The 26,206-nt window shown below is 50.8% G+C and overlaps 1 protein-coding gene across 1 annotated transcript; it reads right to left on the bottom strand.

The window, feature by feature from the left end:
- Positions 1–826: 826 nt before the first annotated feature.
- MAP1A (microtubule associated protein 1A) lies at positions 827–21,796 on the bottom strand. Its single transcript, XM_043981204.1, is given in 8 exon segments — positions 827–983; positions 1,230–1,450; positions 1,605–2,880; positions 2,882–9,409; positions 9,645–9,785; positions 10,043–10,125; positions 20,432–20,533; positions 21,537–21,796. Coding segments are annotated over 8 exon segments (8,739 nt in total). The 5' UTR covers positions 21,769–21,796; the 3' UTR covers position 827.
- Positions 21,797–26,206: the final 4,410 nt, after the last annotated feature.

Genomic DNA, 26,206 nt, shown 5'->3' with positions numbered 1-26,206 from the left:
GATTAGGCTGGTCTGGTTCCTCCCTCATCCCCTCTGCTACCCAACAGGCCTGGCCTGGGCATTAGGCCCTTGGCATATGAATGGGATTAGAGGCAAGATCCCTGCCTTTGCTACCTACTGATGAGGGGCAGAGGCTAATAGGGGAAAGTAAAACCTCTTCTCCCCAGTTCGGCCCCATTGTCAAAAGAACTTCAAGTTTGAATTGAGACATTCAGATATGAAGGAATCCTGGGGCAGGGTAGCAGCAGGCCACCCCCAACTCCTGCTGGAATTAGGGGATGGGGAAGATAGGGTTGTAGCTCTGAGCATTTAATTGACATGTCCCCAGGCCATAAAATAAATTATAATTGGAAATCCTGGGATGAAAAATAAATACTTTTGAGATAGGGAGGTCCCCCAGGAGTGGGGAGTGATTTTCCTCCACGCTAGAAGACAGAGCTCTTCATGAGAACCCTGGGTCCTGTACTTATTCCCACCCCTATACTCCAGCCTTTGGCAGTACTGGAAGAAAGTGAGTGATTCCAAGGCCCCCAGGCAGCAAGTGACCTTCCCCTGTCCCCATTTTGTGCCTACCCCCCTCCCCTCACTCCCTTTGGTTCTGGGGAAATCCTTTGGTTCTGAGATCTCTCTCAGGTATGTGGATAAAGGGAAGGAGGCATTGTGTATTGGGGGGAAGAATGATGCCTCCCACTCAGTGCAGCCCCCAGAACCCAAGCATCTTGTCCTATTCAGCCTCCATAGCCCCCCCACTCCCAAAGGACTCAGCCTCAGCCATTCTCTGGGAAAGCTGGGGAAAGGGATATGAAAGGGAGGGGAAAGCAGTCCCTTCAGAACTCGATCTTGCAGGCCGGGAAGGACTCATCCTGCATGACCACGGTGCTGCTGCTGGCCAGGACAAGGACATTCAGCTGCTGCTGCTGCTCGTGTGTCTGCTGGTACCATTCACGGGTCACTTCTGTGTCATGGGTCGGGATCAGAGTTACCTGAATGGGGATAGGGGTGGGGGGAGAAACGTGCCAAGAAGTGAGTGCCTAGTAGGATACAGGGGAAAGGAGAGGGGAAGCCGATAGTCTTATGGGCCTTTGTGTCCTCCCAAATCCAGTGGGTGTTTTTTTTCTCTCCCAAAGGTCCCCAGAAAGATTCAGATTATGTTCTCTCTGCTTCGGACAGAGTTGGTCATAACTAGGGTTTACCCCTCTTTGGTAGCTCTGCTTCCTGCTTCTGCTCACCTGCAGATTCTCTCCCCACTGTGCCTTGCCCTCCAGTAGTGCATCCAGGACAGCCCTGCTTGGCTCTCCATTGGCGGGGTCATTCCCACTGACCACATAGTAAGCTGCCCGTACTCGGCGGAAGAAGTCAAGGTCAGCAGTTTTGCCGCTGCAGTGATTAGGGATGTAAGCAAGGTCCACATACACCGGAGGGCCAAAGCCACCCTTCTGGCTTGAGGCAGCTATAGATAAAGAAATGTCAGAAGTCTTGGTTATAATAAAGGGGACCAAAACCAGGATCCACCTCTCCCTTCTCACTAACTCTCCACTTCCTCTCTACCCCCACCTTCTTTCAGCCACCAGTCTCCCATTCTTCCTTTTGTTTTTGCTACTTACTTGAACCAGTCTTGAGCCCATTGACCAGTCCCTTGGTCAGAATGTTGTGTCCGTCCTTTTCTTCAGAAGGTGGTAGCTGGCTTGCAGTGGCACGGGGCCGAGGTGGGACTCGGGAGGTGCGTTCAATGGGGCCCTTCCCAGGTGTGGGAGAACGTTTGCCCCGAAGATCCAGCCGCCTGGCAGGGGAGGCTGGCTTGGCCCTGCCTAGGGCCTTTCGCCCACTCCAACCCTTCTCCTTTTCTCGAAGCCGGTCAGCCCGCCCTGCCTCTGTACTTAGACCCTCAGGGTCAGCCATGCACACGTCAGGGCGTGGAGGGGATGGGCGGGGGTCAGGCTGGGGAGCTGGGGGTGGGTCATGGACTGGCCGGGGATGGTGTGCCCCACTGACCCCCCCAGCTTTGTCCACGGGTAGGAAGTCACCATCTTCGTCTGAGTCCAGTGCTGCCTCAGCTGTGATGGAGGGACACTCCTCAGTCTCTGGGGGAACATCTGAGTCTGACTGTGAGGAGCCCGAGTCACTAGCAGAAGTGGGAGGTGTCTCATCAGCCACAGGGCCCGGTCCCCCAGCGCCTCCTGGCCCACCCACCCTGCGCCGTCCCCCTCGCCCAACTAACCGTGCCTCCTCCATGGAAGGATCGCTATCATCGATGGACCTGGGCAGGGAAGGGTTGAGAAAAGATGGGGACAGCTCTCCACAGTAGGGCCAGGACTCAGCAGCACATCCTTGAGGCCCAGATTCTGGCTCAGGGGAAGCACTGCTGGGCTGGCTCCTCGTGGATGCTCCTGGATACAAGGACCGCTCTGGAGATAATAGGGTGGCTGGCCGGGTGCACTTCTCTGCCCCTTCAGGCCACCCTCCACACTCCCAGTCTGGACGAAGCTCGGTTTTCTCTTGGACTTCTTTGGCTGTGGGGAGACCTGGAGGACTGGGGCTGGCCTCGGTGGGGCCATTAGCTGCACAATCCCTGGGCGGGCTTGAGCAGGATCCCAGTGGCTTGGCGACTGCTCCAGAGCACTCCAGGCGGCAGGGCAGGGTACCGTCATCCATGTCCCCAGGCAGGCTGGGGGCAGGAGCAGAACTCAGTGTGGCAGGAGGGGCTGGACTCAGGGCGGTTAGGTCCCAGAGGCTTCTGCCTGCTGGTTCTGCTCCTGTCTCCATCTCCCCAGCTGCCAAGCTTAGGGGGAAGCTCTCAGTCACACTGGTGATGACAGGAGTGGTAGCCTCAGATGAGGAGCCCTCCGAAAGGGCGGGTGAGGCAGGCCGGGGCAAATTGGACCAGGAGAGGAGCCCCAGGAGAAGTGGGGGATGGAAGCTGGGGCAGTGAGGAGTCTAGGCTAGGTGCCTTGGTCACCTCCAGGTACTCATCATGCCGTGCCCTCGTTGGGGGCCCTGGGGTCAGAGCTAACGCACGATCCCCAGAGAAGGCAAGGGAGCCACAGGGTGCAGATCGAGGTTCAGCCGGGGAGGGCAACTGCGGGGCAGATGGCTGCAATGAGGAGAAACCAAAGGCCGAGGCAGGAAAATCCAGGCTAGGCCGAGCTGGGGCAGGGGGTGAGCCATAGGAAGTACTAGTAGGTACCTCCGAGCCAGCCTTGGGGATGGAAGGTTCGGCAGGGGGAGGGGACGGGGAACTTTGGGGCCGGGCTTCCTTCTCGGAAGGTTCTCGAGCCCCCTTCTCCAGTTCAGAGTCACTGGTGTGTTCGTCCCAACATTCTGCCTGCCCTCTACCTGATTCCTTTGGGGACAGAGTTACCTCTTCTGGTCTGCAGCTCAGGATGTTTCCATCAGGAAGGGGACTCGGGGTTTTACTGGGAGCAGCAGCACGAGGAGGCACAGCCGGAGGGATGGGACCAGGCTCCAGACCCTGCTCTTGCTCGATCTCCTGCCTCAATGCACCCTGTCCAGGAAATGTTGCGTAGTGGAAGGCTGTGTCTGTACTTCGGTCCTTAGGGGAGGCTGGAGATGACAGCTCCTTTTCTGCGGGGGTGTGCCGGCCAGCTGCCTCCTCCTTAGCTGAGATTCGAGGGGGCCGGTCCCCCACTGCACCCAGTGGGGTTTCCCTGCTTGGACAAGCAGAACTGAAGCCGGACAAAAGCACTTGCTCGTAGATATCTGCGTACTGAAAGCTCCTGTCTTCTGGGTATGGTGTGGGCTCCCTCTGCTCTGGCTCTGTCTGCTCAGGCTCCTTGGCTGTGGCACACTCCCTAGCCTCCAGGACCTGTGAGCTTGAAGTCCCATCCTCCCTTCTACTCTCTCTCTCTCCTTCAGCCTTTCGGTAGTCTTTTCCTAGGGGTGAATATGGCCCTCCTTCCAACTCCACTGCGCCCTCCTGCACGGCAGCTACCACACTGTCATACTCAGCCATACCCCAAGAGAAGGGGGCAGGTGGGAGTGTCTCTGGGGCAGGTGTAGGGGGTGCTGGAGCAGGGGACTGAGGTGCTGGGGGGAGTGGTCTGTCTTTGGGTACCCACGGGGGGATCTCAGCCAGCCAGGAAGGCGTAGTAGGCTCTTTCTGAGTAGTTGGCACGGGTTTGGGCTCTGTGGCAGGAGCCTCTTGGCCTAGGACCAAAGGAGCAGCAGCATGATCCAGAACTGAGCAACCCACCTGCCCAGCCAGCTCAGGTGGGGAAGCTGGAGGGGAAATGATCTCAAAGGGGGAACGAGTTACCCTCTCCTCCTTTGGTGGAAGTCCAGTCGGGGACTCTGCGAGCCAACGCTCCATCTCCAGTTCCCCCTGTGGTGAAGATTCCTGGAAACTCTTATAATCTGGGATCCAAGGGCTCCTGGGCGCATGATCCAGAGGGAGCACCTCTTGGTCGTCATCTGGGCCCTCGTCCAGGAAGGTGCTCTCCCGTTCCTCGCTGTACCGTGGTCGGGCCCCTTGGCCTGGGGCCCTGTCCAGTTCATGTGGGAACCAGACCTTCCTCTCGCAGCTCAGCTCCCTCCAGTACGTCTCCTCTTCAGCCGCCCTGTCCTCCGGTTCTTGCCAGTAGCGGTCTTGCTCACGGGCTGCATCTTCCCACCTCTGAGTAGTCTCTTTTTGTTCTCCCGCTGGAGCTTCCCTGGCTGTGCCCTGCCTTTCTCCACTCACGTCTTCCCGTTCCCTCCAGCATTTTTCTTCCTGCTCTTGGGACTTGTATTCCCAGATGGAGGCCTTGGTCTTCTCTAGGGTTTTGTCCTCTGAGGTCTTCTCTTTCTGCTCCAGGGCCTTGTCTTTTTCTCCCAGGACCCTATTTTCTTCTGGCATTTTTACCTGCGGTGGGGCCTCGTCTGGTGATTTATCCCCCTGCTTTAGGGTTTTGTCTTCTGGGACCTTGTCCTTTTCTTTTGGGGTTCTGTCCTCCCCCATTGGGATCTTTTGCTCTGAGTCCCTGTGCCCTTCCAAGGCTTTGTCCTCCCCTTCTTGGACTCTGTCCTTCTCTTTCAGGGCCTCTGCTCCAGCCTTGTCCTTTTCCTGGTCCTTATACTCCTCCATTTCCCAGCCTTTCTCCAGGTCCCTGCCCTTTTCCACCTGGGCCCCACCCTTTTCCTCCAAGAACTTGCCTTTCTCTTCAGAAATCTCATACTGCTTCAGAGCCTCATCCTTCGGCTCTGGGTATTTTCCCTTATGCTCCAAGGCCTTATTGTTTAGTCCTAGGGCCTCACCCTCCCATGTTGGGGCTGCATCTTTCACAGCTGGGCTTTGAGAGGGCTTAGGCCCTTTAGTGAGAGAGCTGTCCAGGGTCAGGTCATCCTTCCCAGAGCCTGGGGTCATTTCAGGAGAGAGTGTAGAGTCTCTCAGTGCCTCCGTATGAGAGGAGTGACTGGCAGATGTTTCTCTGATGGGGCTGTCATCTGTGACATGGGTCTGAGCAGTGTGTGTTGGGGATGTTTCCGTGACAGGAAGCCCTACGGCCGGATGGTCAGATGCAGGGGCCAGGTGATGAGTGGCATGCTCAGCCAGGGCTGGAGGCACCCTCTCCTCCTTCTCTTGGCTCAGGTCCCCAAACTGGAGAGTACCTACACTGTCTGGTGACAGCTGCTTGGAGGAGATATCTAGAGAGGTCTCCTTGCTAGGACTCTCTTCTGAGAGAGAAAGTGACCTGGTATCCTCGGGGGAGATTCCTGGCCAGTGCTCCTTGGGTAGGTCATGTTCTGCTAAGCCTTGGGGAGACGGTGAAGCAGGTCCTTTGTTGACAGAGTCCGGGAAGGCTGCCTTGGCCACTGAGAGAGGCTCAGCATCTTCTGGTGAAGGGATTCTGCTAGAAACCTGGGGCGGCTCATCTCTCTGGATCTTGTCCTTCTCTTGCAGTGAAGCCCCCAGACCTGTAGGAAGGGTCTCTGCACCAGCAATTAGGGCCGGGATCTCTGGCACCTTCACAGTCTCTAGGACGGCGGCTTTGTCCTGTTGTGGCATCTGTGGGATTCTGCTCACAGCTGTTTCTTGGGTGTGAGGGCTCTTGGGTACCAGGGCATGCTCCTTCTCCTTTTCTGATTCTCTTTCTACTGTTTCTGATTTGGGCTTTTCCTTAGAACTGTCTTCCTTGCCAACTCCTGGCATACGTCCAGCCTCTCCCCAGGAAACTGCTTCATCAAAGTCCTGAGGCTCCGATTTATCCTCCACAGGGGACTGATGGAAGGGCGTGTGGGCAGCACTGGGTGGGCCCGAGGGGGGCGGTGATGCCATCTTGACCGTGCTATCATCAGGACTGAAGCAGCGCTCCTCTGGTTCCCCAAGGATTGGTTCCCCTGAGTGGAGAGTGGGTCCAGGAGTGTCAAAGAGGGGGGACCCATAATGATCCCGCAGTTTCTCTGAGAGCTCCACATGGGGAGTCTCATCTTCCTCTAATGCAACTCCTTCTCCGGGCAGGCCTCTTCCTGGAACCTCTCCCTTCCTCTCAGTCTCACTGGGCACTGGGTAATCCTCACAGGGTGGAGACTTGAAGCCTTTGTCCTCCTCCAGGGAGGAGGTGGGAGAGATGGTACCAGCAGATGGCACATAGTCGAGGCCCTGTGTAGCTTCAGTGCGAGATGAAGGGATACTAGTGACTGTGTCCAGCAGCAAGGAACTCTTGCCTGTCTCTTCAGTCTGGGGAGCAGTGAGTGAGGCTACCGACTGGTCTTCAGCCACTGAGGTGGCAAAGGAAGACAGCTTGTCACACTCGGTGATAGAGGTGGCCGAGGACACGTGTTCTTCTTCAGCCAAGGGGGCAGCCACCATGTTAGGAGGGTAAGTGAGGAGTTCTGTCTCTGGGGGCCCATAGCCCTTGGCAGGGGCGGAAGGTGTAGCACTGTCAATGGGCGGGCTGGTCTCAAAGGAGCCGGGAGCATCGGGCCCTGAGAGGTCATAGGTACCTGGAGGAAACCTGGGTGGGGCAAGGCGCTCCTCAGGCTCATCGTGAATCTCCTCATCTGAGATGGTCTGCTCTGTTTCCGAGTAGCCAGGGATGGTTTCATCCTGTATATATGAGACGTGCTCTGTGGCCCCTGCAGGAGTAGCTAGGCTACTAAGGAATGATGATGTCTCCTTCTCAGGGGCCTTACCCTGTGGGGGTCCCAGTTCCCGACTCCCAAGGGCCTCCCTGCCCTGTGAGGTGACCCTCTGGGATTCCTGCATGTGGTGCTTTTGGTAGAAACCCTCAGCCTTTGTCTCTTCCTCCTCTTCCTCCTCTCCATCTGATGGATGTCCTTCCATCTCTTCCAGCTCAGCTTTTTCAATCACATCCTCCTTTGTCTCTGGTTCACTCTCCTCTCTGGCCTCTGGCCCTTCTAGAACCTTCTCAACTTCCCCTTGCTTCCCATCCTGGACCTCCCCAGCTTCTTCAACCTCCTCTTTTTTGGCTCCAGAAACAGGGCTCCTGACCTTGCAGGCGGGTCCTTCGGTGGTTTCTGGGACGACCTCTTTCTCTTCCTTCACAGCCTCATCCCGATCCGGGCCTGGGCCAGAAGGTAAAACACCCAGGCCAGTTGTGCTGGGGAGCCCTTCTTCCCTAGTTTCAGGAGGCTGTGGACTCACCTCCTTGTCGATGTCCTTTGGCTCAAGCAAAACTCTCTCTTCTCGCTTCATCTCCTCAAAGTCCCGCGTGAGGTCTTCTGGTGAGGATAATACTAGCTCTCTTGGCGCAGTGACCGCCGGGGGTGGTGCTACCTCCTTCTGGGCTGGAGGTGTCCGGGGTTCAAGGGAGACTTCCTTCTCACGGACTGCCCGGCTCTTTTCCGCCTTGACCCTACCTGGGACCTTAGCTTTGTACAATGTCTTGCGTACCTCTGGAGTGAAGGGTTTCAGGTCTGGTTTAGAAAATTTCTTGGGTTCTGGCTTAGCATCTTTTTTCTTATCCTCCTTCTTAGCATCCTTTTTCTCTTCTCTCTTTCCCTCCTCCTTTTTGATTTCTTTCCTCTCCTTCTTGATCTCTTTCTTCTCCTTGTCCTTTTTCTCTTCCAGTTTCGACACTTTCTCCTTCAAGTGCTTCTTCCCAGTCTTATCTTTGATCAGCTTTCGCTTCTCAGCCTTCAGGGCTTCACTGGATTCAGTTCGGACCCTCTCAGTCTTGGCCGCCTTCTCTGGAGGTTTCTCGGGGGTCTCCTTTGCTCTCTTTTCACTCTTGGTCAGCTCCTTGGCCATCTCCGACCGGGCCTCCTTTGCCCCTTCTTCAGGCACCTCCTCCCGTTTGGCCAGCTTACCCACGGCAGGCTTGGCAGATGCTTTGAGGCTCTCTCTGCTGTCGGCCCGCTGTTTGATCTTACTGGGTTTCAGGTTAGCTGGTACAGAGCCAGAGGCCAGGTCTTTCTGTGTGGCTACAGGATAGCGGAGGAAGTCCAAGTGACGAAGCTTTTCCAGCCCCTCTAGGATCTTGTTCTGGGGGGCATTCCCGGGGAAAAGCACTCGTACAATCTTCTCTGTGGGACTGGCTGGCAGCCAGACCACCAGGGCAGTGATAGAAGTGAGGTAGGGCACCGAAATCTCACCCTCTTTCCCGTTGGCCAGCACTATACCTGTCTTGGCCTTGCTGTTGCCCGCCCACTTCTGCATGAGGAATTGCATTTCCTTGCTGTCCTTGACAGGATTGAGGACGTACATATCCAGCCGGCCCACACCCATTTTGTGGAACAGGGTCAGTGGCTCAATGGTGTTGCTGACCACCCGGTATAGTGGCTCTGCCTGGATGCCCAAACGGTTCAGGTGCTGTAGGGTCAGGCAGGCCTCCTCGATGCTCCGCTTGGCTTTTCGGGCAGCATCAGGCAGGCGCAGCTTGTCGGGGACGTTGAAGAAGACCACCCCGAGCTCAGGGGAGATGAGATTCTTGACCCAGTCGCTGTAGCTGCTGGAGCCTTGGGACTGCTCCTCCTCCTGTTCTGCTACCTTGCGCTGCAGCAGGCCATTGATGCCAGGCAGGTTATCTGCACCTATGTGAGTGAGCAGGACTGAGTCGATGCGATCTAGGTGCCTCACCAGCTTCCAGAAGCAGGACTTCCGGTCTGAGCCACCGTCCACTAGGATGTTGAAACCATTGACTGCAAAGAGAGCAGAGTCCCCGCGTCCACCAGGGAATATGTAGCAACAGGGCTTGGAAAGCTTGAGGAAGCCTCCTGACGTGGGGGGCTCTAGCAGGTCAAAGGGAGATGGCACATCCACAGTCTCAGAGACATATTCTGCAAACTCGGCCACACCATCCATGGTGGGCAATGTGGGTTCTGGGTTTAGTCGAAGGTGCAGGGTTTCCTGGGAGCTGTATTGGCCCAGGCAGCTCCAATCACCCTCACCCAAGCACGACACAGTGAGGGAGGCCTGAACACTGGGGTCTCTGTTGCTGAGCAGCTGTGCAACCTAAAGAAACAGGAGGAAAACCTAGTCATGGTCACTGGCGCTAATCTACCTCTCATCTGATGTTGGGTTCCACCTCTGACCAGGGTCCCCACTCCCATCCTTCCCTAGGCTGAGGACTCTAACATAAGAACCTTCTGATGTCTTCAATGGTTCTACTTCCTTCTCAGTCCCCAGTCCCCTAGTGATTGCCTACTTTTATGAGTTCCCTTAGCCCAAACCCCCAAATGAAGCTCACCTCTGGATTGTGAAGGACCTGGGCAAAATTCTGGTAGGAGTAGGTGCCACTCTGTAGGATGAGGTCCCCACCAGGCTCTGAACTCTGTCCGCTCAAGATCAGTAGCTTGTGAGCTGATGGGCTGCTAAGGAGGGAGTAAACCTAAAAAGAAGTAAAAATGGACCAAGAGACAGCTGTACTTTTCTCTTCACCTTATTAAGTCCTGTAGTCTCCTTTATGTATATATACTTTGGATTGAGCCTCAGATTGCTATGGCACCTCTGGGAGGGAGACCCAGAGATGGTAGGAAAGGGAGAATTAGAAGTCACGTGTGGTGACTGTTAGTCCTGTGGTAGGGAGTAGAGAGAGAGAGGGGAATCTCAATGTTAAGAAGGAAAAGCACAGGACTGCTGCCTCACCTCAGAGCTGATGCTCCCTGCATTAGGGTTTACCAGGATGACTGTCTCGAGGGTCTCACTTTGATGACAGAGGGTCCGTTGGCCTGTGATAGAGAGAGGAGTATTTTTTTGTTTGTTTTGGGTTTTTTGTGGGGCAGTGGGGGTTAAGTGACTTGCCCAAGGTCACACAGCTAGTAAGTGTCAAGTGTCTGAGGCCGGATTTGAACTCAGGAACTCCTGAATCCAGGGCTGGTGCTTTATCCACTGTGCCACCTAGCCGATCCCGAGAGGAGTATTTTTTAAACGGGGAGTGGACAGGAAAAGGTGGGAAGGGGTGATGTAGGACTGATTAAATGAAAGGAGAAATAATTGACTTGATGAAAGCATGATGGAGGTTGGGAGAGCAGGGCTGGAAGGAGGAAGAAACTAGGGAATGTGAGGATTTGGGGAGGAAAAGAGGCTGGCTAGATCGAGTATAGCATGTTGGGCCCCCTGTCCTAGAAGCAGCAAGGTGGTATAGCGGATAGAGCCCTGGGCCTGGAGTCAGGAAGACTTGAGTCCAAATTCAGCCTCAGACATTTACCAAATATCGCCTCAGTTTCTTCAACTGTAAATCAGAGATAATAATAGCATCTGTCTCCCAGGGTTGTTGTGAGGATTAAATGAGATCATATTTGCAAAGTGCTCAACATATTTGATACACATAAAAACAAAAAAAAACACCTAACATCTCTGTAGTGCTTACCATGTGCCAGGCACTGGGCTAAGGGTTTTACAATTATTATTTCATTTGATCTTCACAACTCTGGAAGGTAGGCGTTATTATGATCCTCATTTTACAAATGAAGAAACTGAGGGAGCTGTTCAACACAGTGCCTGGCACATGGTAGGTGTTATATAAATGCCTATTATAATTCTTCTTCTTCTTCTTCTTTTTTTTTAAAGTGAGGCAATTGAGGTTAAGTGACTTGCCCAAGGACACACAGCTAGTAAGTGTCAAGTGTCTGAGGCCACATTTGAACTCAGGTCCTCCTGACTCCAGGGCCAGTGTTCTATCCACTGCACCACCTACCTGCCCCCAATTCTTCTTATTATTCATTCCTACCCCCTTTGAGGGACTGCTCCCTTACCACTCCTCTAGACTGCCCCCTCCCAACTGGTTATCTGCTTTTTCCTCTAGTCACCCAGGCATACTCCCAGTCCTCCCCCTCTGCCCTCCTACTCCAATGCTTTGTCTATGGGGACTCCCGCCTCTGACTCCCTGGTTGACAAGGAGCCTTTGTCCAACTCGAGCCCTATGCTCCTGGTGCTGCCTGGGGGTAGGGACCCAGATGGGAGGTCCCCCAAGACCATGATCCTTGTTCCGCTTCCCCCACCCCCGATTAGTTGTATCTTCCCCTGGACTTTTAGATCTTTGATGGGGTTAGGAATGAGAAGATGGTATCTCTCTTTCCCCACCCCACCCCCTCCACTTCCAGTATTCTTTTTATAAAGGCTCAAAGAAGTCCATCATCATTGACAATTCAGAAATAGAAATAGGGCTCTACTCCTTTACTCTGTTCTGTGGGCATATTGGACACCCCAAATCCCAACACATAACAACAGTTTCCCGAGCAGCAGAGTCTCAGAGCTTTCCTGTCCCACATCACTTTCTGAAAACCCTAAGAGTCCCAGTTTGATAAAAAACCTCCCTGAGAATCCTGGCAGGGAGTGGTCTGAAAAGGCAATGTGGTAAATAGAAAAATTCTCCAGGCTAAGAATGAAAAGACCTGAGTTTAAGTGCTGATTCTTCTACTGAAAGAGCAGAATGACCTTGGAAAATTAATTTAACCTCTGGATGCAGTCTCCTCATCTATAAAATGAGGGAACAGGAACTGGCTGGCTAAAAAACTAAAGAGCTAAAGACTCTTTTAGTTCCAAAATTTTATGATTCTGTGATTTCCCCTTTCCCACTTCTGACCCTCCCATAGCTATGTCCCCTGTGTCTAAGCACAGAAAGCAGAGTAGGCAGAGAGGGGTTGGAAAGAATTAGAGAGCTACCTCAGGAACTATGGAGAGAAAAGAAACATTCCAGTTACCTCTCCCCCCCCCCCATCCCTATTTCCAAATTCACATCCTATCTCATTTCTTGGAATCTTAGCAAGAAATCAAACCATGGCATAGAAAAACGAGGTGATGAGTCAGGCAGATGAATAAAGAGCCAGCACCCTCTGGACTTACCCTTAGCCTTTTACTTGTATATTTCTAAGTAGCAGAGGAATTATCATGGGTCTAGGTTGGAAGGGGACATAAGGGTGGGATCTTCAACTCTTAGTCCCAGGTCCCTCTTGCCCTCTCCAGTTCCCTAGTCCAGGGTGACTTGGAATAAAGGGATTTCTGAGAAAGGTGCATCTGACCCCAAACCATAAGATGTAATTTGGAAGGAATATGGAACAGGCATATTGATATCAGGACCAAAGTGAATGAGGGGAAGGGTGGGAAATCCAGAGATATGGAGGGGGCAGAAAATCTATTATGTTTTAGGAGTAAAGAATCTTAGAAGGAGAAAGGGGATTTGGGGGGGTTCTATTCAGCAGATAGGGAGCTGGTCTGGGAGTAAAAGGTTGGACTGGGGTTGGGTTGGGAGATATGAGGGGTCATCCATAACTTTTCCATGGAAAGAGTCTGAGCCCACCTCCATCCCCACAATCCAAAGGTCATACATTCCAATCAAAAAGGTAAAAACCAAACAGTCTGATTGGCACCACACTTCAGGATTCTATTTGGCCCTAAGAAATCAATCTGAACCCCCTTTCCCCTTTGTTCTGATGGTCTTCTCTGAGCCCTCTGTACCTAAGGAACCCCCAATTCTGTCCTCATCATGCCCAGAGTTCCAGTTACTAAATGGTTGATCTGCTTCCTTGCCCCCAAACTCCCATAGAATCCAGATCCTCCTCCCCTTTTCCCTTAACTCCTTTCACTGGAGTGAGGGGCCTAGGGTATTGGACCTTACCCCATTCTTCCTCTTCCCTTAGGAAAGGCTCCCTAACAGCTATCCCCTTCCTCAGGGATATAGGGGCATTTTTCCGGGTGGGATGTGGGGGTGGGGTGCTGAGCCAGGGCAGTGGAGGGGGCAGGTGGCTCCGCAGTAAGACCGGGCGTGTGTGGGGGATGGCTCCAGCAGCTGCAGTGTGCCGCAGTGTCTATGTGTGTATGTGTGTGTGTGTGTGTGTGTGTGTGTGTGTGTGTTCAGCTCCAGCTCCTCCTCTCTCTCTCCCCCCCCTCCCCCCTACACCATGACAAGTCATTTTCTTGGCTGTCTCTGCAAGGGGGGGTGGGGTGAGGGGTAGGAGTGTGTGGGAGAAGCAGGAACAGAGTGTGCCCCTCAAAGCAAGGACCCTCACTCTGGGAATGCTAAGCAAAGATGAGGAGGGGGCTACAGAGACATGACAGGAAAGGACTGGCCTGGAAGCCTCAAGGGTTCAGTCCGGGAGAGAAAGGATGGCTGATGGTGAGGGTGAGGCTCCCAATCTCAGCCATGGTTCCAGCCAAGCTGGAACCTCAAGGACAGGGCCTCAGGGGGTGCAAGTGAAAGGGGCTTCTAGAAGCCCCGATCTGACATTCGCTGACAGTAAAGGATAGCCACTGCAAACTAGCCTGTCCTGGAGGACACCCTTGCCACGTTTCAATGACCCCCTCCCCCAGTCGATCCCCCAACACCCCCACAATATTCCCTCCCATGCAGAAGCACATTGCAGCACCATCTCCACTCCCTCCTTCCCCTTCACCTCTCCCCCCCCCCCAACCTCTCCGAGCAGCTGGGAAATCTGGCAGCTGAGGCTCAGGGACCCTCCCACTAAGACACATTCCCTATACCAGTCTTTGCCCCCCCCAGCCCCCCAAATCCCCTCCATTTACACCAAAGATTTCTCCCTAGATGTCTGTGTCACCCCAGCTTGCTAAGGGTGGGGGGAGGGAGGAGGCACAGGGAGTGAGGGTCCGGGCTTAGGTATTGGGATCACCATGCAACATCCTCAGACTCGGAGCCCCACAGCTCCACCCGGTCTATATCAGGGCTGTCACAGACACAGCCTAGACTGCTTCCCTGCCCCAGTCCTGGTCCTCCCTGGCTTCCCACCCTTGAATTCCTCCCTCTTCCGATCATCCCTGGGCCAGTCTGCTACCCCACCCCTAGGTTCCAGAGTCCCACATTATTTATCCCTACCATGTCCTCCCCTCTCCCACTCCCTAGTTCCTCTTCTGCCTTTCCTCCTGTGCCCACCGTTCCCCCATCCACAGCCTTCCCTTCCCCTCCCCTCCTCCAGTCCGGCTCTTACCCTGGGGTGTGGGAGGGGGGCCCTCATGGAGGCGGGTGGCTTCGGCCCCAACCAGCAGCGATGGGGAAGAGTCTGCAGCACTTTGGGGGGGGAGGGCTTGGCTGGTTGGGGGGAGGTAGGCGGGATCAGGGCGGGGATGGGGGGGCTGGATCCATGACGAGGCACTAGAGTCTTAACTCTTTCCTCTCTATATTCCACTCTGTTTTAGAGTTTCTTATGTGTCTCCACCTCTCTTTGGGAGTCCTTTGGGAAGACACTGAGGGAAAGAAGGCTGGGGGGAGACTAGGGACCATAAAGAAGCAGGAGATACAACCTCTCTGCTCCACTCCCATCCCTCCCCAAATGGGCTTCTCTCCAACTCTGTCAATTAAGACATATTTATTGAACTTTAATATACACAGGACTTTCTGCTAGGTATGGGGGGGGGGAACAAAGAAGCAGATGACCATCCCTTCCCCCCATTCTGTTAAGCACCATCTGTTCTACTCTTGGTAGGTTCAAGGAAGCACCGTTCTCTCCCCCCCCCCCCATATCCCAGGAGGAGCAAGAGACAAAGAGGCTGGAGGGAAAGGATGGGGAAGAAGAGAGACAGCCAAGGGAAAATTGGGGAGTGGGGGAGGCAGTGAGAAGGAACTATGTGCAAAGCTTCATGAAGCTTCACCCAATACTGAACCTGTAGCTGAACTAAGGAATGAAGGGCAAAAAGGCCCATCTTAAAGCAGGGGCTTAAGGTTTTCTATTTGATGGGGCAGAGGGGACAACCTGTGAGGCTTCAGATAAGTGTGGCCTAGGAAATGTTCTAGAATTCCTCCAGGGTTCATTATTCTCCAGTTACTAAGTGTGAAGAAAGGAGCCTCTGATTTGCTCCTATGACTTCCTGGGGATGTCGGAGCCAAGTCTCTCAGTTTGGGGGTTGGGGAAGGGGGCTGGACCTGCGATTTAATCACAAGGTCATGGACCTAGAGCTGGAAGGGCCCTCAGAGGCTACCTAGTAAAATCCCCTGATTTTACAAATGGGGAAGCTGGTACAGGGAGCTTAACTAACTCAGCTAAGATGATGACAGTAGAATTCCCGGTCTGGAACCTCTCTCTACTAACGGAGATATGCCACTCATCTGCAACAATAGTCTTAGACAATTGCCTGAAATCACTGAGAGGTTAAGTGATTTGCCCAGCACCTAATCAGTGAAGAACTGGAGACATCCTCACTTCGAATCAGCTCTCTACCCACTCCCCCACTCACTTCTTAAGCTTCTTTTACCTTAAGTCGATGATTCACATAAGTAATGCATTAAGATGTATTCTTTCCATCCACTTAAAAATGACACAAGTTTTCTGATGTTAATGAGAAAATGGGGGGGGGGTAGGGGAGTGAATCATTCCCGGTCTTTCTGCCTCTAGATTTGTCTGTGTCTTCTTGGTATCTTGCTCCCTGAACTACCCCCCTCTAATTTCTGTCTCCCTGTGGTCCTTTCTCTGTCTCACATTTAGTGAAATGCTCTGAGCAGTCGGGATGAAAACTTATCGAACCTTAACGTTTCCATTCCATTTGCAAAATCGTCAGGCTCCTCACTGAGCTATTTCGTCCCCTGTTTCTATCCACCATTCCTCCTTCCCAGCCTATCCCGGTAACTACCCATTTCCCCTGCATCATCTCCCCACCCTCTTTGCTGCCTTCCACTCTGTTGTGTCACCTCATTCCAAAAATCTCTCCTGGACCTCAGACAGCAAGCACTAGAAGGTCAGAGAAAGCGAATCAGTCCCTGGTCCTGGACAGCCAGCATCTCCCATCCCCCTCTTAACTATGCAGTAAAAAGAGGAGCTGAGTCATGGAGTACCCTAGTAAGGGGGAGGGGTTACTCTTCAGATCCAGGGATGTAAAATAGCCATAGTACCAGGGTGGGGTGACCCCCCCCCCCAAGGAATACAGAGGGGCGGGGAAGGGCGGGGTTAATAAGGTAAAACATGGAAAGTTAAAGCAAAAGCCTGGCCAGGCTTCGTTCCTACCACCACCAGTAGGAATAACAGCAAGCAACGCCCTTTCCACCAGTCCTCCATTCCAATTCCCCGATGGTGATGGCGTTTAAAAGGCATTTTCTACCCACTCCCTGCCCTGCTCATACATACCTCGTGGGACTTCGTGTTGAGAAATGAGTGAGGGGGATACTCTGGGGGGACAGTTTCAGTTCTGACAAAAGTTTTCCTATAGCTCCCCCTCTGCTTCCACCCACCCACTGAGCTCCTGGCCTGTTTGGGGAGTGACATTTTGAAGAGAGCAGCGCAAAAACCCGTAGACTTACAGAGACATATGCTGACTTAAGCACAATTTCTTAAAAGCACATTATTCTACTTCCCTTTAAAGAGAGAAGGAGAGAATACTACAGAGGGATCCAGAAAGGCTTGAGCCCATCCCAGTGATTCTAATGGGGCAGGTCACTACTGTTTGGCCCTCCGCCCTGTCAGAAAACAGCTTAGGCCTTTCGGCCCCTGGTTATGGTGCCTGAAAAATAGATAAATCTACCTGCTAATGCCTTGGGAGGGAATTTGGAAACCTTCCTAGGTTTCTGAGGCTCTAAGGGCCATTCGTGCTATTTAAAATGAGTAGACCAGGGCTCCTATCCCAAATAATCAAGCTTGGAGTTATGGTTTTTTCCCTTTACACCCCTGCCCCTCTACTCCTGCCCCCAAAATACTCAACGGTAGAAAGGTCATCCTAAACCCATAACTCTGATTTGGTTCTGAGTTTGTGCTAATAAGACTGGAAACAAACAAAACCATCACTGCACAATGGAAAGAGTGTTTGAATTTGTGTCCCAGAGATCAAGATTTGAACCCTGGTTTTGCCATCTTACCTGGATAACCCTGGGAAAATCACTGGGCCTCAGTTTCCTCCCCTGTAAAATTGGGGCCTTGGACTAGATGACTTCCATGGTCTCTTCCAGTTCTAAAGCAATGCTCCTACCAACTGTCATTCATTAAAGCTCTGAAGGGACAGGTGCCAGGTCACCATTTATGTTCTGCAAAGCAGGACCTATCCTCTGCGACAACAATGACATTCTCTGGCCATCAGAAGGCAATAGGCAGGTGGTGGTCGTTTCTTTCTCAGAGAAGACCACTCTTCCCAGGGGCAGTAGGGATAAGAGGGTATTGTTCCTTTATTCTAATCCTGGAAGATGAACTTCCTTCCTTTTTAGTAGCTTCTTGGAATAGGGTTATGCCATGGCCTTGTGGGGAGAGGAGGGCAAGGAAAAGGTACAGTACATATGCAGAATAAGCACAGGGGAGCAGACACCGGGTTGAAGAGTAGTGTGGCGCTATGGAGAGAGACCTTGCCTTAGGTTCAGGAAGACCTGGGTGTGAATCCCCTCCTTCTACATTTAGCTGTGTGACCCTGGGCCAGTCCCTTAACCTCTTTGAGTCTTAGTTCCTCAGCAATAAAATTTATTTATATATGTATATATAAATATATATCTACCTCATGGGGTTATTATGAGGTTCAAATGAGATAATGTAGAGTGATTTGTAAACTTAAAGCAATACATAAATGTCATAATGTATTAGTCCTAGTTAGACCAATGTGACCTTGAGTAAGCCAATTCTCCCCTTTAGATCTTAATATTCTCATCCGAAAAAGGAGCAGCCTGGATTAGATGATTAACAGGGTTTCTTCTATTTCTATGACTGTATTTGTACCTTGCTTTCCCACAGACATCCCAGAAGTGTTTACAGCTGCTCTGGCCTGGCTGGTATCTCTGAGACAGCTGGTGAGGATGCAGTATGTATCTCTATTGGTATTTGAAAATACTTGGCTTGGAGGGAAGAGGAGGGGAAACAGAGCAGGGTGAGTCTGGGACTGTCCAGCAGTGTCTTTTTTTTTTCCTGGAAATTCTCCAGGACACCCCACCCCTATCCTCACGGACATCGATCTCCACCAAACAAATGTTGATGTCTAAAATAGTACCAGTACACTGGTACTTTCTATGGCGGGGTGGGGGAAGCTTTGATCCTGGGATATATGAGCCCAATTCCCACGACAAGGCTTGTGCTTGAAGAAACCTGGGCTGGGTCGAGTATCTACATTTTTGCCTGAGAGTTATCTGAGTGTGACTGTGTGATATTCTTTATGTTCCTCTGTGTCCTGACTTAAGACTGGAATTCCATGACTTGGTTTAAATTCTGATCTGTGTTTCAGCCTATTCTTGATTCAGAGGCCCAGGGTTCTAATTCTTAGTTCTGTGACCTTGGGCAATTTAGGAATTAGGAAACTGACCTTCACTTTCCTCATTTGTAAAAGAGGAATAGGAATGCCTGCCTATTCCATTGGGCTGTTGAGAAATTAAAAAGAAGCACTATGCATGAAAGTACTTTGTGAACCATAAAGCAAGACACAAACATAAATTGGTATGCTGTTATTGTTATTGAGTCTCCATGGTCATAAGGGAATGATAGTTAATTAAGGATGGCTAAAATGGAGAGAGAACCCCAAACCTCAATTTAAGTGTTAGTTTTACTCTTCTTCCCTCACATCCAGTTTTTGTCAGAGCATCCAGTAGTAAAAAGTGGTAAATTACTTTTTTTTTCTTATCAATGCTAATGGAAGAAGTGACGATGTGGATAATCTAACTCGGAGGGTCATCCAAAAAACCATTTATGTTTGATTTCATAATACATTGTTTTATTTTTAGAAGGCAAATTCATCTAGTCATGTTTTGCTTATTTAGCCTGGTATTAAAATTAGGTGACACTCCCCAAGCATGCAACATCTGACAGCACAGGGCGGATTGGCCCAAAAGTATGCTGGGTGTCCAAGGGATATCAGCCTGGGATTTAAAAAAAATTATTGCAGATAATCCACCAAATATACAATCCACATGGAGATGATAGGGAATTGACTATATTAACCTTCTTCTCCCCCTTCTCCAGCACTATCTCTGGAGGTGTCAGTGAGCAGGTAGTAGGAGGGAAGATTAGGAAAAAGAAGAAGAGGGGGAGGAAAAAGGCACTATTTCTAGAGGTGTCAGTGAGCAGGTAATAGGAGGGAAGAATGGGAAAAGGAAGAAGAGGAGGGGGAGTTTTTTGGATAATCCACACAGAAACTGACTGTTCAGGGTGTGCATATAATCAGATGAAGGGACTGCGCAACTGATGTTTTATACCTATGAAGCTAGAGCCAATAATTTACCAATAATGTGCCTACTCATGCTTCTTTTGAGCTATGATTTTTCATGCTTTTATATTGGGTTTGCAACACTGTCACCCATCTTCTCATAGCCTAGGCCCAGAAGACTCCTAGGAATCTATGAAAATGCTTTTGCAACCAAAAATCAGAGTTCCCTAAGATTATACTTTCTGAAGTCTCTAACCCTAACCCTAACCCAAAATGTGAGAAATTGCAATCTTTGACTTTTGTTCTCTATGAGTTAGCTTTTCCCCCAGGATGTGATTGGCCCTATAAAAATGCACCTAAGAACCTCTGATTCACTCAAGACCTGTGAGATCTTCCTCAATCTTGGTTCCTAGAACTCAACCCTGATAGGAGCTGAGCCAACAAAATCAAAAAGAGAGCCAAGGAAACTTGTTGAAGGGACTATTTTTGCCCTTCTTTGTAACCCTGGGTGCTTAGCACAGTGACTGGTACTTAATAAATGCTTGTTGACTGACTGGTAGATGGAATGTGAGTGACAATATGAAAAATGCAAAGGGATGGGGAGAGACTATGGGAGCTCTGAAGTAGGAAGGTGGGAGAAAGAGGAGAGAAAGGCAGGAGGAGAACAGGTTCTCCATGGCAAATTTTTTAAAAACTGGAGAAGTAGATAGTTCCTACAGAGAGGACTAATGAATGTCATTCTAACGATTGCCACCAAATTGTCCTTCTCTTCTGGCTGAGCCAGATCTCCACAGCTCTCCCCTGCACCGCCCCTCACCCCAACCCCCTCCAATAAAACACTGGGCTCCTCCCCACCAGTTCCAAGGATCCTGGAATTCCCAGAAGGCCCAGCCCTTTCTGGTTTGAAGTCCCAATAGCAAGACCCATGTCCTACCCATCTGTCCAGCCCTCACCCAAAGGATATAGACAATTGCAGATGGACCTGACCTTTGACCTCTGAGGAGAAGTGGGCTAAGTGCCGGGTGATGAAGAGTCTCAGCTGCTGATTCAGGTTGCAGGCAGATAAGTCAATGTTCCATGAAAGAATCCCTGAGAGACAAATAGAGAGAGGGATGGGGTCAAAACGGTCAAGGTTTGAGAAGTAGCAGGTGCAGGAAGGAAAAGAGCTGCAAGGCATGCAGAAGGTGTAAAAATATAGTCTCAGATATCAGAATCAATGGCACATCTGCAAAGCTAAGAAAAATTTCTCCAGCACCATCTCTTCACTTTCACCTTCTCCAGGCTATTTCAGGGTGGTATAAACTTTTTAAAGAATGAGTTTTTAAATCTAAGAATTTTCTATAAAAGTTTTCTTAATGCTGTATTGGCCAAAAGAAAATAAATAAATAAAACACCCTAGTTTTATGCTCACTTTGCTGTCATTCCTGCTTCAAAGCTTTCAGCTATTTGAGATTCTAGACTCTCCTTTTCTGCCCCCTCCTCTGCTCCACCCCACAAGCAGCTGAGAGTCCCCCGCAGGTAGTGTCTCTGCAGTGCTGCGCCATAGGCCCCAGAAGTCGAATCATGGTCCCTAGCTAGCACCTTAGCTCCCAGAGGCTCAGAGACCTGTCTGAGGCAACCGAAAAGAGCCGTGGTGTTTCCCCCATCCCCGAGGGTCCATGATTGGGGTGGTTGGCCTGGGACTTGGGAGTTTCACCAGGTTAAAAACTCTACAGGAAGGGGTAAGGATCGCTGGGAGGATTCGAGGTCCTGAGACACTGCAGGACACAGGGGGGAGGAACCCGGACCCGTATGAGGGGGCTGTACAGAGCCCCCTGGAGACTGCAGGACAGCAGTGGGGAGTTCGGAAAGGGCATGGGAAGCTAGGTGTGGTTAACGCATGGGGGAAGCTGGGGTCGTATGAAATAGAGGATGTATAGGACGGAGAAAGCAGCTGCCTTAGGTAAATGGTGTAGATAAATGAAATGCACGGGATGCTGGGGATGTGGAGATTTGAGATGAAGGATGAAGATGTACGGGTTAGACGATGTAGATAGGACTAGCAACACGGGGCGGAGGATGCACTGAGCGCAGCCGGTACTATGGTTCTCACCTTGCTCCAGGTGGACCCGAACGGCCCGAAGCTGGCTCTCGGTGCCGATGTCTCCGATCACGATGAGTAAGGAGTGCTTCCGCGGGTCCCAGCGTGCGGCCGCCACCCCAGCTTCGCGCGGCACCTCCCCGGGGCTCTGAACCAACCGCGCGCCGGGGCTGCAGAACCCCAGCCCGGGAGTTGTCTCCATGGCAACGCCGGCAGGCCTCCCGGGCCCAGCCTCGGTCTCCATGGAAACCTCCGCTGGCGCGCTAGGCCGGCGAGAACCAGGCTGCAGCGAGGAGAGTGCGCGGCTCTTAAAGGGCTACGGGTGAAGCCTCTCATTGGCCGAATCTCGTCAGGGGGCGGAGCCCCAGCACTGCAGGGGCGGGGCCGAAGCTCTTGTCTGGAGAGGGGGCAATCCGAGGCCGCGGGGCTCACTATACGCAGGGGCGGGGACCTAGCTCCCTTATTCCCCCCCCCCCCAGTCTCCCTCCCTAGGTTTCCCCTCCCCCTCCCTAGCTGCCTTTCCCCCTCCCCCTCCCACCTGCCTCACTCGAACCTGCTGCGGCTGGACCTGGGCTGAGGCACGAGGCAGGGGCGGAGGGAGGTAAGGGACCCAAAGGAAAGGGTCAGGGGTCCGGCTGGTTAGCAGCAAGAGCTGTTCGCTAGGACTTTTTCCTGGGGCCTAGGGGGGAGCCATCTTGCTGCTCCCAGAAGCCTGTCTCTGTAAGACTGGCTCTCTCCATCTCTGTCATCCTACATTGGGCTAGCGTCTCATCTCCCGCTGGCCCGAGTCGTGTCATACCTAGTTTCTATCACTCCCACCCCTACCCTATTCCCCACCTGCCGTGAACAGGGTCTCCCCTTCATGCTCATCCCCTCAGCCACATCCCTGCACCCCAGGGATCTCTAGCCCCAGCGCTGGAGGCAGAGCCTCCCCTCCCTCCCCAAATCTCTAGGAGGGCATTGTGATTTAGAGCATAGTGGCTGGCTGTTCTCTGTCTTCAAGGAGAAACTGGACGCCAGGGAGTGAGCTCAAACTGCATTGAGGGGGTGTTAGATAAGACCCAAGAAAGACCTTTCTCTGCAGACTTCTCCAGATCGGGGTGGGGGGTGGGGAAGAAGGAGGTGCAGAGACCTCCCTCTGATCTGGGGAAGAGGCTAACCTCTCTTACTGCGGGAGGAGAGAAGAGGTGACCTCTGGAGGCTCCCAACAATAGCGTGTGATGGACTAGAATATACTTGCAAATGAAGCTGGACTAAGTGAATTTATCTGCTCTCTCAATCGACTATCCTATGTTCTTCCTTATTCTAATTCAGGTCTGTGGATAGCTCAGCTCCCAAACTAGACTAAGCAAGCATTCATACAGTGAGAGGTGATCCTCAGGGACCCAGCAAATTGCAGTGGTACTTCTCTGTCCCATGTGCCTAACATTTTGGGAGGAAGGGGCATACTTCTTTTTTATTTTTATTTTGAACTTAAGCACTTCTGGCAAGAAAAATACAACAGAACACAGAGTATTGTACATATGAAACCACGAATCTCTAGTTCATATAGCTTTTAAAAAAAATAGACTATATGTCAGATGCCCCTGACCCCTGGAAAGTTCTAAGGAAGATGGTCAGTGGTTTAATAAAAAAGATTTTACGTGCTTGGGGTGTACCTTTCCTCAGGTTAACTCTTGCCCAGTTTGGCCCTTAGACCAGTCCTTTTAACCCAGGACATCAATGGAGACCTATATCAAAGTTTTGTTTTTTTTTTAAATGTAATGTTTTTTTATCACCACTTTATACATAACCTTAGTTCTGTGACAAAGCAATCAGTCATCATAGCCATGGTGGTAAATGGGTTTTTGTCCATACCTAGATGGGAAAATAGTAGACTTGTTTTCTACTAGTAGCTATGTGGTAAACCAGTCATCCATATTTGCAACCAGGCTGAGGATAACAGGGTAATTAGTTTCAGTGATGGGAAGATACAAAGGAGAGAGGGAATTGGGGTGGGGAAGGTTCTACAACTGGTAAAACATGAAATAAGGCCCCAATTCTGGTCTTTGCCTTTTAAATCTGCCCCTGATCAAGGGGAAAAGGATAAAGCGTATCATAGGCTTTTCTTTTTGGAATTAGAAACACTGCCAAGCGGTGATATGGAGCTGGTGAAGAGCCCAGTAAGAATAGAAATGAGCAGTTCCTATGGCAACGGGCTAGAGATGAGGCTCTTGTCTAGGGCTAGACCCTGCAATAGGGGTTAGCAGCATTTAGCTACAGGTTTCACTACTTCATCAAGCCAGGCAAAGAGATAAAACTGCTGGTGATGGAATACAAAGACATGAATAGAACAGTCCCTACCCTTGCATTTTATAGGTCCTGAATAAGTGGCTTATGGATAGTACATCATGGGAGGGTCCTGGTATAAATAAGAATGGGCAAGCATATACTCCGGGTATCCAAAAGACTTATCAGGAAGATATAACCTAGTGAATGAAGAACTCACTTTTGAGTTTCATTTCATTGTTAGGCTGTCACACTATCCATATCTAATTTCTTGGGAACTCCCTTCCTTGATGTAGTAGAAAGAGTCCTGGATTTGGAATGAGAAGACCAGGGTTTGAATGATGTAGTTATTTACTATCTTTGTTGCCCTGGGCAAGTCTCGACCTCTTGGCTTCAGTTTCTTCATTTGGGGGTGGGGGTGGGGCAATGAGGGTTAAGTGACTTGCCCAGGGTCACACAGCCAGTGTCAAGTATCTGAGACCAGATTTGAACTCAGGTCCCTCTGAATCCAGGGCCAGTGCTTTATCCACTGCACCACCTAGCTGACCCCAGTTTCTTCATTTTTAAGATGATAGAGTTGTGGGGCAGCTAGGTGGTGCAGTGGATGGAGCACTGGCCCTGGAGTCAGGAGGATCTGAGTTCAAATCCAGCCTCAGACCCTTGACACTTACTGGCTATGTGACCCTGGGCAAGTCACTTAACCCCAATGGCCTCACTTAAAAAAAAAAAGATGATAGAGTTGTACTAGATGACCTCCAGGGTTCCCTTCCTGATCTAAATTCTATCATCCATTGATACTAGTGCTGATTCAATTCAACGAACATTAGCTTTTGCCACAACACCATGTGCTTGGACCCCAGAGACAGAAAAAAAAAGCCCATTCCCACAGAGAATTTATAATCTAACAGGGGAAATGATCAGTAGGTATAGAAATGTTATATTCAATTTTTAAGTGATCCATCAATAACCATGATTAATATGCACCTGTAAGAGAACAACATTTATGGTGGTGGTGTATACAAACTAGGGTGTGAAAAATTTCTAGAATTTTGCTGAAGTACATGGCAGATTTAGAAAGAGTCAGCAGAGTGGACCCACTCCCAAGGGTGGCACAAGATCATTAACAATTGCAATATAGAATGAATTTGGTTACTCCTCCTGTGATCTTCCCTTGGTGTCCTACTCTACTGCTGTCATTGTTGAGGGGGTTGGGGAAGGCCAGATAACACTTTTGCTCAATTCGGCAAACATTTATTGAATACCTTAGATATTCAAGGCACTATGGTAGGCACTGGGAAATATGAAGGCAAAAATGAAACCACCTCTGTTCTCAAAGAGTTTAGATTCTACAGGGGAATACCAACATGTACACACATAAGTAAATACACTGCATTTGGGTTCTCTCAGAACAACTGCTCTGGGTTCTAGGGTGCTTGGTGGATCTGTACTCCTAAAACTATATAGTGGGGGGCAGCTAGGTGGTGCAGTGGATAAAGCACCAGCCCTGGATTCAGGAGTACCTGAGTTTAAATCCGACCTCAGACACTTGACACTTACTAGCTGTGTGACCCTGGGCAAGTCACTTAACCCCCATTGCCCTCCTAAAAAAACCCCAAAAAACAAAAAACAAAAAAACCCAACTATATAGCTCACATGTCTCCACTGATGTGTTTGCCTTTAAGTAGATATCCAAAGGACACAATGAGCTCACAAGATTAACCCCACAAATTTAGGGCTCAGTTTCCCACAAATGTACATCACATCAGCAGGAAGAATGAGCAAGTACAGAGCTTTTGCCATTTTTGCTTTGATAGGCTCACTGGGCTTGTTTTATTCAGGGTGTGTTGCCATTCTGGTTGCTGGTTCGCTATAGCTTCCCTCCCTCTCCTCTTCTGGTAACCTAAAAGTCTTGGCTAGGACCCTGCTAGGTTCTTTCAGAAAATCAGAACGCTTAACTTGGGACATTTAGGGAAGTATCCCCATTTTTTTTCTCTCTTAGGGTCTTAGCTCTGAGGCCTTCCATCTCCTTAGTAGAGGGATCCCAGTTCCAGTTGCCAAGCTCTCTCTCCTTGGATTTCTTTACAGAAGGCTCAGGAAGCCATGTCCTTGAAATTCCCTTGTAGACTACCTTTGAATATATGTTTGATGGCCATTCCTTGTGTGCTCCTTTGTCTCCCTTCCTCTTCATCTTATAATTCTGTGACATCATTTCATCTGATTTCCCCCTTTATGCAAGAAATGACTCTACCTTTCCCTCTGTGTACCCTTGATCCTATGTCCTTCCATCATCTGCAACAGATTGCTCCCATGATCACTTCCTCTTTTAATCTTCAATTTCTCCCTACCTACTCACTTTTTCTTGCTGCCTACAAATAAACCCATTTCCTCCACTCTAAAACAAACAAAAAAAACCT

This window comes from Dromiciops gliroides, chromosome 2, assembly GCF_019393635.1.
Source record: "Dromiciops gliroides isolate mDroGli1 chromosome 2, mDroGli1.pri, whole genome shotgun sequence".
Taxonomy (NCBI): domain Eukaryota; kingdom Metazoa; phylum Chordata; class Mammalia; order Microbiotheria; family Microbiotheriidae; genus Dromiciops; species Dromiciops gliroides.
The sequence above is the reverse complement of the archived record's forward strand: the minus strand, read 5'-3'. Positions and strand labels throughout refer to the sequence as shown.